Source organism: Vicia villosa, unplaced genomic scaffold (assembly GCF_029867415.1).
Source record: "Vicia villosa cultivar HV-30 ecotype Madison, WI unplaced genomic scaffold, Vvil1.0 ctg.000455F_1_1, whole genome shotgun sequence".
Taxonomy (NCBI): domain Eukaryota; kingdom Viridiplantae; phylum Streptophyta; class Magnoliopsida; order Fabales; family Fabaceae; genus Vicia; species Vicia villosa.
This window is the reverse complement of record NW_026705217.1, coordinates 374,759-389,526: the sequence shown is the minus strand read 5'-3', so window position 1 is coordinate 389,526 and position 14,768 is coordinate 374,759. Positions and strand designations below refer to the sequence as shown.

Below are 14,768 nucleotides of genomic sequence, written 5' to 3'. Positions count from 1 at the left end.
GGGGATCTCCTTGTCGGAGACCCCTCTCCGGGGCAAAACAAGTGCTCGGTTGTCCATTGATGAGAATTTTGTAAGACACAGTGGAGATAGTTTGTTTGATCACATTAACCAAATCAATGGGGAAGCCCATAGAAACGAGAGTTTCGATCACGAAAGCCCACTCCAACCTGTCATAAGCCTTAGACATATCCAGTTTAAGCGCCATTATCCCTCTTTTACCCTTCTTCTTCTTCTTGAGCCAATGGAAACATTCCATGGCTACTAAGGCATTATCAGTGATTAATCTTCCGCTCACAAAGCCACTTTGTTCCTCATCAATGATATCTGGGAGAATTCTTTTGATTCTGTTTGCTATGGTCTTCGACACCATTTTCATCACCACGTTACAAAGGCTTATCGGTCTAAAATCCTTAGGTGTAGCTGGATTTTTGCACTTAGGTATGAGCACAATATGGGTTGTGTTTAGGTCACTGGGGTCACGATTGTTGTTCAACACGTCAAGGGCCAGCTTTATCATATCCGATCCCACAATATGCCAGTATTTCTGAAAAAACAAAGCAGGAAGCCCATCTGGACCTGGGGCCTTCAAAGGGTGCATTTGGAAGATAGCCTCTTCAACTTCTAGAGGGGTAAAGACTCTCCCACACCATCTCTTATGATCTTCATTAAGTTTTCCACTAACAACCTTACAAACTTCAGAGCAATTACTGGGACTGATGGAAGTAAAAAGTTCTTTGAAATAATTAACTAGCAGCCGTTCACAGTGATCCTGCCCTCTCCACCAAACGCCATTCTCATCCTTCAGCTTGCTAATATAGTTAGTTTTCCTTCTTTGCTCAGCCTTCTTGTGAAAAAATTTCGTGTTTTTATCCCCATGCTGAAGCCAAACCGCCCTACTCCTTTGTCGCCACATTATCTCTTCAACTTGCAGCAAATTGTTTCTCTGATTTTCAAGAGCTCGGTGTCTTGCCACGGATGCGTCACTAGGATCCCAATTTTTGTCTTCCTCTAATAGGGATTCCAGCCTCTTTAATTCTTTTCTAACCGAGCTGGCTCTGAACTCTTTGAAGTGATCCTCCAAATTCTGCATAGCATTCAGCTTAGCCACTCCTTGCCATGGTGCCCCGTGCCATAAATTCTTCACCATCGCTTCACAATTTTTGTCCCTACTCCAAGCTTCTTCAAATCTGAATAAGTGAACTCTCTTTCGCCCTTGACTACCAACCTCAGCTTCAAGGATGACTCTAATGGCAACATGATCCGAACCATATCGAGGGAGATGATTAACTTTGCAGGGTGAGAAACGATTTATGAAGCTGGCTGTAGCTATAGCTCTATCAAGCCTACATTGGATATTCTCTCTACCTCTTCTTCCGTTTGTCCACGTGAAAGGGTGGCCTTCAAAACCCATATCGATTAACCCACAAATTTCCATTACTTGTCTCCCCCAAGACAGTTGCTGTGAACTCCTTACGTTTCCTCCCATCTTCTCTTGATCCAGCAACACATCATTCAAATCTCCTAAGCATATAAGTCTTTCTGCACCTCTGGTAGCCAATTCCTGAATAAGCCTCCACGTGTTCCTTTTGAATTGTTCATCAGGGAAGCCATATATACCATTCAAGGACCAAGGCTGGTTGTCCACATTATCAATAACCGAAGCTTCTATGTGATTACTGGAGAAGGAAGTTATGGTAAGTTGTGATCCTTCCTTCCACATCAGAGCAAGACCTCCTGCCCTCTCTCTCCCATTTCCTGTACAGTCAACAATTAAACAGTTATCAAAGCCACTTTTGTACTTCAAAGATTGAAATTCATCCTTCCTAAGGCGAGTCTCCATAAGAAAGATCACATCGGGATTTTCTAAACGAATGAGCCTCAACAAGGCTCGAACTGCACGGGGACTCCCTAACCCCCTACAGTTCCAACTGATGATTCTCATTGACTTAGGCGGTGTTGGGTCTCCAACACCACCTCTGGATTGTTCACTTCTTGTACAGTAACAGTTTCCTGGCCTTTCAGTTTCTTCTCACCCATACCACCTCCCTCCACCGTCCCATCCACTATCATAACATCCACCAAATTCCTCTTCCCACACTCCACTTCCAGTTTCTTAGATTGATTCCCTTTCCTAGCTACTTGCTTCCTTATCCACTTCTTTCTCTTAGTCATCCCCTCTCGACTATCCTTTCCCGAACCTTGTCCTACATTAGAGATGTCAACCGCTCCTAGAGATTCCGCCATCGCCTCGATCTCCAGTAGACTTCCTTTACCACTCCCTTTTTTCAACTTTGGTACCTCCACCTTCCTTCCTACCTCCTCTATCTTTTTGTTCTGTTCCACTTCCCCTTCGTCTCCTTCAATATCTTTTCCTTTTCCTTTTGGATCGCATTTGCTCTGTTCCGAAGACAGGTTGAAGAGGCTCTTGTTGCAGGAACTTGAGGTTGAATCTTTTTTCTTCTGCTCTTCCTGGACTCTGGGTAAAGGTGAAGCTCGTAACCAAGCTCCATATGAGAGGTCCTGCTCTTCCAAGTCTTCATAACTTTCATCACTAAGATCTCCTATCTCTTCACAGTCTTTCATCTGATGGCCCACTCTTCCACAAATGAAACAAAAGGTTGGCAACCTTTCATATTTGAAATATACTCGTAGGTTTTTCTCCTTGAATCTGATAACTGTTCCTCTTTTCAGTGGCTTTTTGAGATCCACCTTGACTTTCAGGCGTAGGAACCTGCCATTTCTATGTGCCTCCTTGAGATCCATTTCTTCGAAATCCCCCAATATACCTCCTAACTTCCTTGCCATAGATTCTGACCGAAGCATAAGTGGGAGTTCATACACCCTAATCCAGAACGTTCCGAAGTGCATATTCAACTCAGATGGCTGCTCCTCGCCGGATACTCTAGCAAGGACCAACAGATTCCGGTCAAAACTCCAAGGCCCGTTCTTCAACACCCCTTCCAAATCTCTCTTAGTAGCAAACCTGAAGAGAAAAAGGTTCTTACTAAGCTCCTGAACCTCCACCGGATTTTTGAGTTTCCATGCTCCTATCATCGTATTAGTAAAAGCCCTGGTGTTGAAGCTACTTTCCGTCCATAGCCTTGCTGCCAGAGTCCTTTGAAACACCTCTTCTTCACAGGATTCGTCCGCCTCCGCTGTAATGCCTGCTTCCTCCTCCTCTGATAATGGAATGTTTCTCCATTTTTCCATGGCCCTAAGAAAACGAGACTTCACAAGATGAAAAGAGAGAAGAGAGCTTTTCCTATTAGGGGAAAAGAGAAAAAACCAACAGGAAATTGGGGGAGAAAGCCAGAAGAAAACTGGGTGTAGCCGAAACGGCGCTTCTAACCCTAGAAAGGGTAAAAGAGATAACACGATAAGTTCCTAGAGAGAGGTTAGAGCTTCTCTCACTAGAGAACACGTGGAAGAAACCAATACCAATGAGTTTCCCCTCTGTCACTAAGTTAATTACAATAAATAACCACTTTTTTTTAATTTATTGTTTATTCAAAAAAATTTAAAAAAAAAAATTGTATTCTCACAAAACATTTGATAACCGAAAGAAAGAAAAAACACTGCAAGATATGGGTGGTTTATTTTTCATCACATTTATAACTTACATTCAATTTCTAATTTTGTTCTCCTGCAATAGCAATTTGTATCATGTGTCTTACCAGTATGAACAAATTGCTGCCATAATTTTATTTCTACTTAACGGTGTCGTTTGTATATATATTTATTCGGGATGTGTTGATGTGGATAAGATATATCCTTATGCACGGTGCATAAATACTCAACTATTATTTATATTACTCAAAGTATTATATTTATTTCTCTTTTTCTATTTCATCTCAATATGGATCTTATTTTATTATTATTCGTTTGGAGTTTGTTGAAGGCATAGAATTGATTGAATCATTATGAGTTGATTGAATAATTATTAGAGTGAAGACCCATTTTGGTTCCTCACAAATATTACACGAGTCAAATTAGTCCCTCACAAAAAAATTGACTCAACTTAATCCCTTACAAAATTTAACTAGATCATATTAGTCCTTCTGCTAATATTTTTCTCAAATCGGTTTTTTCTACTTCTAAATCAGTTCTTTTCATACTTCTAAATTGTGACTGGACTAACACGTTAGATTTTTTTTAAATACTAAATTAATTTTTAATTTTAATTTCATTTTTAAACAGTTATCAATGAATAATATCAAAAAAGCCAAGATTATTTCTTATAAAGTAATTTTTAAACAAGTAATTTCCATGATTTCTACATAAATTTACAACTAGACAAATCAATTTCTATCGTTAATAAAGTGACTATCATTTACAACTAGAAAAAAATCAATTTCTATTGTTAGTAAAGCAACTATTATTTACAACAAGACAAATCAATTTCTATTGTTAGTAAAGTGATTATCATTTACAACTAGATAAATCAATTTCTATTGTTCATAAAGTGATTATCATTTACAACTCGACAAATCAATTTCTACGGTTAGTAAAGTGACTATCAATAACAAATAGACAAATCAATTTCTATTGTTAGTAAAGTGACTATCATTTACAAATAGACAAATCAATTTTTATTGTATTAAATTGACTGTCATTTAATCTGAAGAGACTTAGGTTCGAGACCATATTGATACAAATTTTGTATTTTTTATTTTAAATTTAGAATTGTTTAAGATTAACCACGTGGGTCTGAGTTCAACTTCTTATAAGAAACAATTTTGCCTTTTTTATATTATTAATTTATAATTGTTTAAAAATGGAATTAAAAATAAAAATCAATTTAGCATTTAAAAAATGAAAAATAAATAAAATCCAACGTGGCAGTCCAGTCACGGTTTAAAACTAGAAAAAAAACCGATTTGAGAAAAATATTAGCAGAAGGACTAATATGATCCGGTTAAATTTTGTAAGGGATTAAGTTGGGTCAATTTTGTTGTGAAGGACTAATTTGACTCGTGTAATATTTGTGAGGGACCAAAATGGATCTTCACTCTAATTATTATTTATTTAATGCCAATTATTTCTAATTTGTATGTCAAGTGTCAGATTTAAGTTATTCAATAGCCTATTTTCTTCAAACTATTTCATGTATAGTATTTTTGAGTTATTTTGAGTAATTTATCAATAACTTTTTGTTGATTTTTAAAGATAAGTGAAGGGAAAAAGAAGAAGAGAAGAGGAGATTACAATTATCTTTTGGTAACTACGAAATTTTCTTTAATCTGTACTCATTCATTTAAAAAAAGTAACTCCTTTATTTTATTCCATAAATATTCAGAAATTTAAAAAAAAAAATATAATTTCCTAATTGCAGTTTTTTTTAGAGGCAGTTTATTTCTATATTTGTTGTAGGTAGTTTTTATTCCTATTCATAAGAAACAGTATATAACATCATTTTCATCTCTTCCTTACATGTTCATTCTTAATAGTTTTTAGAGTGAAAGTCCATTTTAAGTCCCTCACGGACAAATTAGTCCCTGAGAAAAAAAATAGATAAATCATCGGGATACCACGATGTTTTTTTTGTTGGATTTATTATCATGCTTATGGATGGATGGGTACGGTTTTTCTTGTGTATTAGGTGTTGTTATTATTTCAGATGTTAATGATCTTTTAAGAAGTTTTAGTTTTGTTACTAGGGTGATTTAGGCTAATTTCTTACTTTTGTAAATAATACTTGTGGCGAAAATAATACACATGATATGTTAGAAGAAAATTGGTTTATCTCGTCTGAGTTTCCAATTTCTGAAAGCATGTCTATCTTGTCAAGTCCAGTCACGGTTTAAAAATAGGAAAAAATCCTATAGTAAAAGAGGGACTAACATGGTTTAGTTAAATTTTGTAAGGGATTAAATATGGACTTTTTTTCCTTAGGGACTAATTTAGACTCTCTTTTTTTAAAGGGGCTAAAATAGGCCTTTATTGGCAGTTCAGTCACGGTTCAAAAATAAGAAGAAAAAAAAAACGGTTTGAAAATATTAGTTGGGGGATTAACATGACTCGGTTAAATTTTTAAAGAGATTTAATAGGGATTTTTTTTTCTTCTCAGGACTAATCAATCCTCTGCAGTTTTTGTGAAGGACTAAAATGAACCTTCACAACAGAAGTAAAAATTTGAAAAAAGAACGCAATGAATACATCATAATTTTAAGAGGAGTCATACGACTATGGTGGTACGGTGGCGCTCGCCGCTTACAACAAATGTACATACCTGGCATAACGGCAGCATATCCAATTCCATTTTCATTATAATAAAAAGAAAATACTTTCTATTTTTTTTTAATATTTTTTCTCCATCGCTGAAATTGGTACATTGGGTGGCTATGTTTGTACATATGAAAACTTTCAAATGTTAATTTGATTTAATCCATCTTTTATCTCAATGTTCATATTATCTATTATAATTTTTCAGGTTGGAATGATTGTATAAATTATAACATTCAAGATAAGTTCTACAATATGAGTCAATTTAATGTTCAAACTGTACTGCTTATCGAAAAAAAAAAATGTTAAAACTGTACGATAGTGGTTTCATGTGTATTTTGAATTTTATTGTAGTGCGTGATGTGAGTCATGTGTTGTTTGAGGGCCAACACTGATCCTAAAAGAGTTATTTTAAACATATTTCTTTTTATTTGTCTTAATGAATGACAGAGAGAATCATATTTTAATAGCCAGTACCGTTAGTAGAAGAGTTATTTTGTTAGTAGAAAGGTTATTTTAAGCATATTTCTTTTTATTTGTCTTAATGAATAAATGAGAAACATTGTATATCATAAAGTTTACACAAAAATATGCATTTACATTTTGACGCTGTGGCATCATAAAGCGGACAAACAGACACGGGAGTGCCCGTTTGAACGCTAGTATACATAAAGAATCATACCAAAACTACATTTTTAGAAAACACATATAGGTTTTGTCTTTTAATTTGGATCTTTTAGTATTTGAAAAATGCATTTGTAAAAACAAAAAAAATTGATGTATTTAATATTATAATCATTAGAGAGAGAATCCCTAGCACTCGTCAGCTGCGTTGAAACAACGACTTTGTCATAGTGGTTTCGGAACAAAGCTTCTTTCGTGTGGTCCTAAATACTACTTTGTCGTTGCCTTTGTTCCCCATTCCATCTGCAAGCAAGCGTGGTCCAAGTTAGTGGTCCTAGTGTTTCACTATGTAACATATGTTATTAATATGTATTTCGTATCTGAATCTCTATATAGGTAGTATTTCTAGTTCATAGTGTATTTGTTTGATCTAATTTGGTAAATTTTAAAATTAAGTGAATTTTTTGTATAGAAAATTAGTAAGTTTAAGGTTATTTTCTACACAAAGGGTTGTTTTGTAAAAGACCAGGCCTAAGATATGATGGTGGGGATGTATATGCGTTTAATAGTCAAGATGTAGATTGCCAGTTTTTTTTGAAGTCTGTGACTTAGTGAAATCGCTTGAACCTGAGTTTGATGTTAATTTTATTAAAATATGGTGGAAACATGAAGCAGGTTCATTGAAGAAAATAATCTTCAAGTTACACATGTCCTTTTTACTGATAGCTTTGTAGTGGCTTTGAAAAAACAAACGCTCTTGCAATTACTGGAAACTGGTGGGGATACCATCCTCTTGTCATATAATTTTAAATTATATTTTCATTGCTATTTTTATTCAATAACAATAATTACTAATATTTTAATTATAAAATAATGAAGGTTAAATATGTTTGACATCCTTATAAATATAGTAAAATTTGATTTTAATCTCTCTAAATTTTTCTTCAAATATTGATCCTCCCAAACTTTTTCGTCCCTAAATTTGGTCTCTCCCGTTAGTTCTCACTAAGGTTATGTTTGGATACAATAAAAACAGCGGAGCGGAATGAAACGGAGCGAGATGGAATAGAGCAGAATGGAGTGGAATGGAATAAATACGTCATTCTATTGTTTGGATACATCATGATGGAATAGAGTAATTTTTTCATTCCGTGCAAATCAGAGGGTACAAAAAATGGTGGAAAGTGATGGAATGGGATGGAATGCATTCCATCCGATACCACTCCATTCCACCCGTTTTTAATTAATCCAAACGATGGCACATAAACTTAATTCATTTCATTCTGCTTCATTCCATCCTATTCCATCAATCCAAACATACCCTAAGGGAGCCTTATGTGGCACGCCACATGGAGGATAGCTTGGTAAAATTTTAAAAACGATTGAGATTGCGGGGGTTTTTAACCTCCTCTTAACAAACCAAGAAAAAAGAAGAAGATATTGTTGTGAACTTTTGTTGAGCACTTTGCGAGCAAGGTGTAAATTAAACAATGTTTTCTTCTTTCTGTTGCATCTCTTTAGTTTCTTTAATCTCTCTATTTATAAATCTCCCATTTTGACAATTAGTATGGAAACTTTGTGTTGTTGGCTGCTGTAAATGCATGGAAAGGAGATATATCTGGAACCATATGTGGATCAGATTCCAAAAGCAATAGAGTCGGTGATGTGATGAACTTAAATTGTGAAACTTACATGTTTGATAGTAAAATGGTAATATTTAAAGGTCTTGCTAACCAGTGTCCTTAGAACAATGGTTAAGCATTCCAAAAAAAAGAAAATATTTTATAGAAAATATAATTCTTCAATTTTTGAGATATTAAATACGCAGATTACCTAGATAAATTTATTATTTTTAAAGTCTTAATCATTACCCTGAGGGCACTGCTTAGCATTTTTCATATTTAAATGATTTACAGTTTTGGAATACCTAAAATTTTGTTCATTGTGCCAAGTCATTGAATATTTCCTTGAACAATTCATGTTTTATGTATATATGAACAATGGTGCTTCCATTGCAGTTTCCCATTTTTTGAACGACCAGGCTTGTCATAAATTTTCAAACCGTCTGTAATTATTAACAGATTTGATAATTAAGTTTTCCTTCTATTTCTGTGTGTTAATAACTGCAATCCCTGTTTGAGAATTTCCAAATCTCATGTTTGCTCCTTTGCACAATTAGAACTTTGCTAATTAATTTTGGTAGATAAATAGCAACTAACTCAGTTCTACGTTTGAAAGGGAAATGGCACTCTGAAGCAGCAGTTAGCCAAAGGGCACTCTGAAGCAGCAGTTAGCCTACATCTTACCTGTCTTAAAGGACTTGAGGTCAAAGAAGGATGAGAGAGTAAGGAACTTTTAAAAATAAAGTCCCAAATTTCTTTAAACTCAAATTGCATCTCGATGAACTACAAAATGAAAAGGTGCTACCAAATTCAAAACACAGTCACATAATATTGGCACTTCCATATTTTTTTATTTCCTTTTAATGGTTAGCTTAATGTTGATTTCTTTTCAATCCAATCAGATATTGCGCCAGTTGAAAGTGAAGAATCATATCAGTATTATTAGCGAGCTTTCAACAGTATGTCAAATACAGCAAATGAAGTCATACATGTGGCTGCATGTATATGTATGACTGTATGTGTCTCACTGTTGCCATTTCAAGTAATACAGAAGAAAGAGGATGATATTGTTCAGTTTGAACCTTGGTCGCAAAATGTTTGGTAAAAGTTCACAATCAATATTTTTCTTTTTTTTCTGGGTTTGTTTAGAGGAGGTTAAAAATTCCCGCAATCTCAATGGTTTTTAAATTTTTGTCAAACTATCCTCTACGGGGCGTGCCACGTAAGCCTCCGTTAGTGAAAACTAACGGGAGGGATTAAATTTATGGCCGAAAAAGTTTGGAAGGATCACTGTTTGAAGGAAAAATTTAGAGGATCTAAAATCGAATTTCGCTATATTTACAAGGACTAAAAACTTATTTAATCTAAATGACAAACACCACTGATTAAATTATTTTATATCAAAGAATAAATTTTTTTTATTATTGTAAAAAAATTTTTTAACATTTTAGTTAAAACTGTTAATATAACTCTATATTAAATTCGAAAAGTATTTTCTAATACAATTTGTTTACCGTTATATTGAAAAAATTAATACAAATATGAATCAAAATAATAACTATAATGATATAATAATAAAATAATTTATATAACTATATAATAATAATAATCAAAATCTATAATATAACTAAACATTCTTATTATATTGTTATATTAATAATTTTGATTAGTGGGTAGTTATATTAATTTATTAATTTTTCTTTTAGAGTACAATGATTATATATATATATATATATATATATATATATATATATATATATATATATATATATATATATATATATATATATATATATATATATATATATATTAGTTGCAAATAATTTTCAGATTATTATATAACTAAATTGATGATGGTTATTATTAATATCAATAAATATTTGTATCAATAAGATTATTTTGTGTTAAAAATTTAATAAAATTAATATAATTGATAATCTTAGAATGTAACAATTATATTTATTCTTAAAAAATAATATCAATTAAAGTTTTGCATATATTACATAAGTTACAATGAAAGAAGACTTTTGAAATGAAAATTAATGTCGCTCATTGACTTCAATAAATAAAAAATTAATAGTTATAATTAATTATTTTCATTTTTCATAATAATATAATGTTCTCACTTGAATATATATATATATATATATATATATATATATATATATATATATATATATATATATATATATATATATATATATATATATATATATATATATATATATATCAAGTTACATCCGAATAGTTACACAATGAGTTACACTCGCTCATAACTTTACTTCGAATAATTATTTCTTAAAATCAACCGTTGGATTGAAACATATTATCATATAGATCATACGTAGAAAGTTTGAGATTAATCTATGATGATTTACTATGTCATCAAGATACACAAAAATTAACTTAAAATAGACTTTAATATACGTTAATTTTGATGCAATTCGATGACATAGTAAATCATCATAGATTAATCTTAAACTTTATACATATGATCTATATAATAATATGTTTCAATCCAACGGTTGATTTGCAAAAATAATTATCCAAGGGGAAATGATGAGCGAGTGTAAATCATGGTGTAACTATTTGGGTGTCATTTGATCTCTCCTTATATATATATATATATATATATATATATATATATATATATATATATATATATATATATATATATATATATATATATATATATATATATATATATATATATATATATAGTTTAATTTATATGCACTGACAGTGTAAAATTATTTTACACTGTCATCCAATAAAAAACTAATAAAGTGCCTTGTCATTAAAAAAAAATTTAATTTAAAATGTGATTTATTCTGATACAAGATTGTGATTGGTTGACAGTGTAAAATAATTTTACACTCTCAGTGTATGAACCTTTATATATATATATATATATATATATATATATATATATATATATATATATATATATATATATATATATATATATATATATATATATATATATCAGTGTATGAACCTTTATATATATATATATATATATATATATATATATATATATATATATATATATATATATATATATATATATATATATATATATATATATATATATATATATATATATATATATATATATATATATATACTATTGGGTGTCATACAATAGTTTATTTTTAAAACCAATAAGAGTGTTATTAAAAGAATTGTTATTATAGGATCATTTTATTTATAGCGCTTTTATTATGACACTTTTTTTAGAAAAACATCTTGAGTGTATCTTTTCGAAACAAATTCATAAAAATTAAATTAAAAAATATTTTAAAACTTTTTCCTATCAATTCTTGTTACAATTCAAAAAAAACTATAGTTTAGTTATGTTGTGATATATTTATAAAGGGCCGACAAGAGGCGACCTAGGAAGTTACTATGTGGCGACAACATAATATATTGCCTCTGTTAGGTTGAGGATTCAATTTCACTCGGAATAACATCAGCATGTAGAGCTTTTCACCACCTTGCATGAGCTTGCTCTAACACCATAATCATTACAAAAGCCTCTGACAGCCCTTAAACGCAAGAAGTTGTCATGTATGGTACTTTTCGTAAGTATAATTGGTGTCCTTTGCGGGCCTTGTAAAATTGACCTGAGCCATCATCATTTCACTACACTAGATTGTTATCCTCGTGTCTAATTCCTCTGTTTGTCATGGTGAACAAGAAGGTATAAACTCTAGCCAACAGCGAGTCTGGCAATGATTAGGATGTTATGGAAGAAATTTGTGTTGCCATGGACGACAATATATAGGGGTGTTCGTGGTGCGGTTTGGGCAGTTTTTACGTAAAAAAAAAACCATCCCAACCGCAAGGGAAAAAAGTGTGCGGTTTGATTCGGTTGGCTTTTAGAAATAAAACCTAATCAAATCAAACCAATGCGGTTTGGGTTGGTTCGGTATTTTTTTTTTGAAATTATTGAGCCATACATACACATATAGATGACAACATAACTTTATATTTAATCATTTATGTGTTATCAAATAACAACAAAACTCGTCATATTTGGGCAACAACTTTCCATTTAATATACAGAAATAAGAGTAGATAAAAGTGGAATAAAAAACATAAAATAGTAGCATAAAACAATATAAAAAACATTATAGTCAAATAGAAAAAAAAGTGAAAGATTAGAGAAGATGAAAAATAAAGAGCAAAAGAGAGGAGAGATTAGAGAATAAGAGGAGCGTTAAAAACGTAATTAGAAGAGAAAATAGTAGAATAAAAATAATAAGATGAAAAAGAAAGATCTTAAGAGATGAGAGACTAGAAAAGAATAGGTAATATGTACTTGAAAAAGAAGATGAGAAAAAGGCGTGACACCGCTATGTGAGATTTGAGAAGACTTAAATTAAAACTTTTAATGTGAGGAATGGAAGATCATTCGTAATCGTAAGGCTAAGGCATAATAGGTTTGAGTTTGGGGTGGACGTGGGATAAGTGAATGTTAGTTGTAACGTAATGCGGGTTGGTCTGGTTTGTTTTGATTTGTAAATTATAAACCGTAAACCAAACCAAAACGCACGATTTTGTTAAAAAACAGCCCAAAAACATCCGAACCAAATGCAATTTTTTGCGGTTTCAGTTTGGTTCGATTTGATTTTGCGGTTTTTTATTGGGCCGGTTTGATTTTGAACACCCCTAACAGTATGAAGTTGAACCTCTAGAAGATACTGAATTCCTTGACCCCAACCTCTCTCATATGAGATATGGGGGGCGCCAATGTAAGAGAACTTCAAGCCTCCCTCGCTAGCTAAGTTTGACAGGAGAAACGATCCATATGAGCATGTCACCTTCATCAACACGCAAATTAGAATTATTGGAGCTAATGATTTGTTAAAGGGCAAACTTTTCTCTGTCACCTTCAAAGATGCAGTGTAACATCCCATTTTTAGTATTTATTATTTATTTGGTTTATTAATTATTATGTGGTATGATAATTAATTAAATTATGTGAATGGTGTGTTTTGTGATATATGTGGTTTTGGGTTAGAAGTGTGAAACTGAGAAAATAACTAATTGGGCCTATGTTGAGTTAGTATGAGAAATATGGGGTGTTATTTGTTAAGCCCATTAGTGAAAATAAGAGATAGTAAGAATTCACAAAACAAGGAAAAAGAGAAAAGATAGTGAGAGAAGTGAAGAAAAGAAGAAAAAGAAGAGAAAAGAGTATAGAAAGGGAGAAAGGGAGAAAGAAGAAGGAGGCTAGCCCTAGTAGGAGAAATCACTAAGGTAAGGATGAGATTTCTTGATTATTGGTTTATATAATAGTATGTAATGGTTAGAAACATGTTAGGGTTGGAAATTTTGTTGATTCTAGTTTAACATGTTAGGTTTTGGTTGAGGTTCCATGAAATTGGTGATTAAAGCATGTTTTGATGTTAATACTTGTTGTTATATGATGTATACATTTTATAATGTTTCTACTTCATGAGATTGTAAATTGTTCATCATTTTCATAAGTTTTGAATTTAGGGTTTGAAATGAGGTGAAGAAATCAATGTCATGAAACCTTGTTTTTATGATGCTAAATAATCTTATATATGATAGAATAACTCGTTTCCATAATTAAATTGATGTTTTGGTTGGGTTTTAGGATCTTTTCCCCCCTAAGTCAGCCACAACCTTGGGCTTTGTACAAGGCAGATAAACATCCTCTTCTATGTCAAAAGATTAATACCCTTTTAGTCCTTTCCCTAGAGAGTCAGCCACAACCTTGGGCTTTGTACAAGGCACACAAAATAGAGTCATCCATAGTCTTCAAAACTTTGTTTCCTCAACAGTCAGCCACAACCTTGGGCTTCATACAAGGCAGAAGATATAGTCTCCCTAGGTAGAGTCAGGCACAATTCCGAGCTTTGTACAGAACACTAAAATAAACCTTTCAATCAAAAAATAAAATAAACACTCTCCAACTAGAGTCAGCCTCAATTCTGGGCTTCATACAGAACACAAAATCCACTCAGTCAAAGTCAAATTCCCAGTGGAGTCATCTCCCAGAGTCAATAAAAACCTTTTAAGCCTCAAGCTTGGGCCTCATACAAGCCAGTCAAATTCAAATCTTTTATACATTAGATAGACATGACTTATCTCTATAGAGAGATATTTCTCCTATTTCACCACATTTAAACAAACAAACAAACAAACAAACATTTCAATTTCAAACATTCTCCCATTTAGGACTCTGAAAGGCATGCTCTGGCACATCCCCAGACTTGTACAACTTTCCCTAATTTGGTCGAGAATCTTTCTTTCATTCAAGAGACA

The 14,768-nt window shown here is 32.3% G+C and overlaps 1 protein-coding gene across 1 annotated transcript; it reads right to left on the bottom strand.

Moving 5' to 3' along the window:
• Positions 1 to 1,938: 1,938 nt before the first annotated feature.
• On the bottom strand, positions 1,939 to 3,210 carry LOC131628455 (uncharacterized). The gene has a single exon (XM_058899295.1). The coding sequence runs from the start codon at positions 3,208 to 3,210 to the stop codon at positions 1,939 to 1,941; it is 1,272 nt and encodes a 423-aa protein (XP_058755278.1).
• Between the last annotated feature and the right edge of the window lie 11,558 nt (positions 3,211 to 14,768).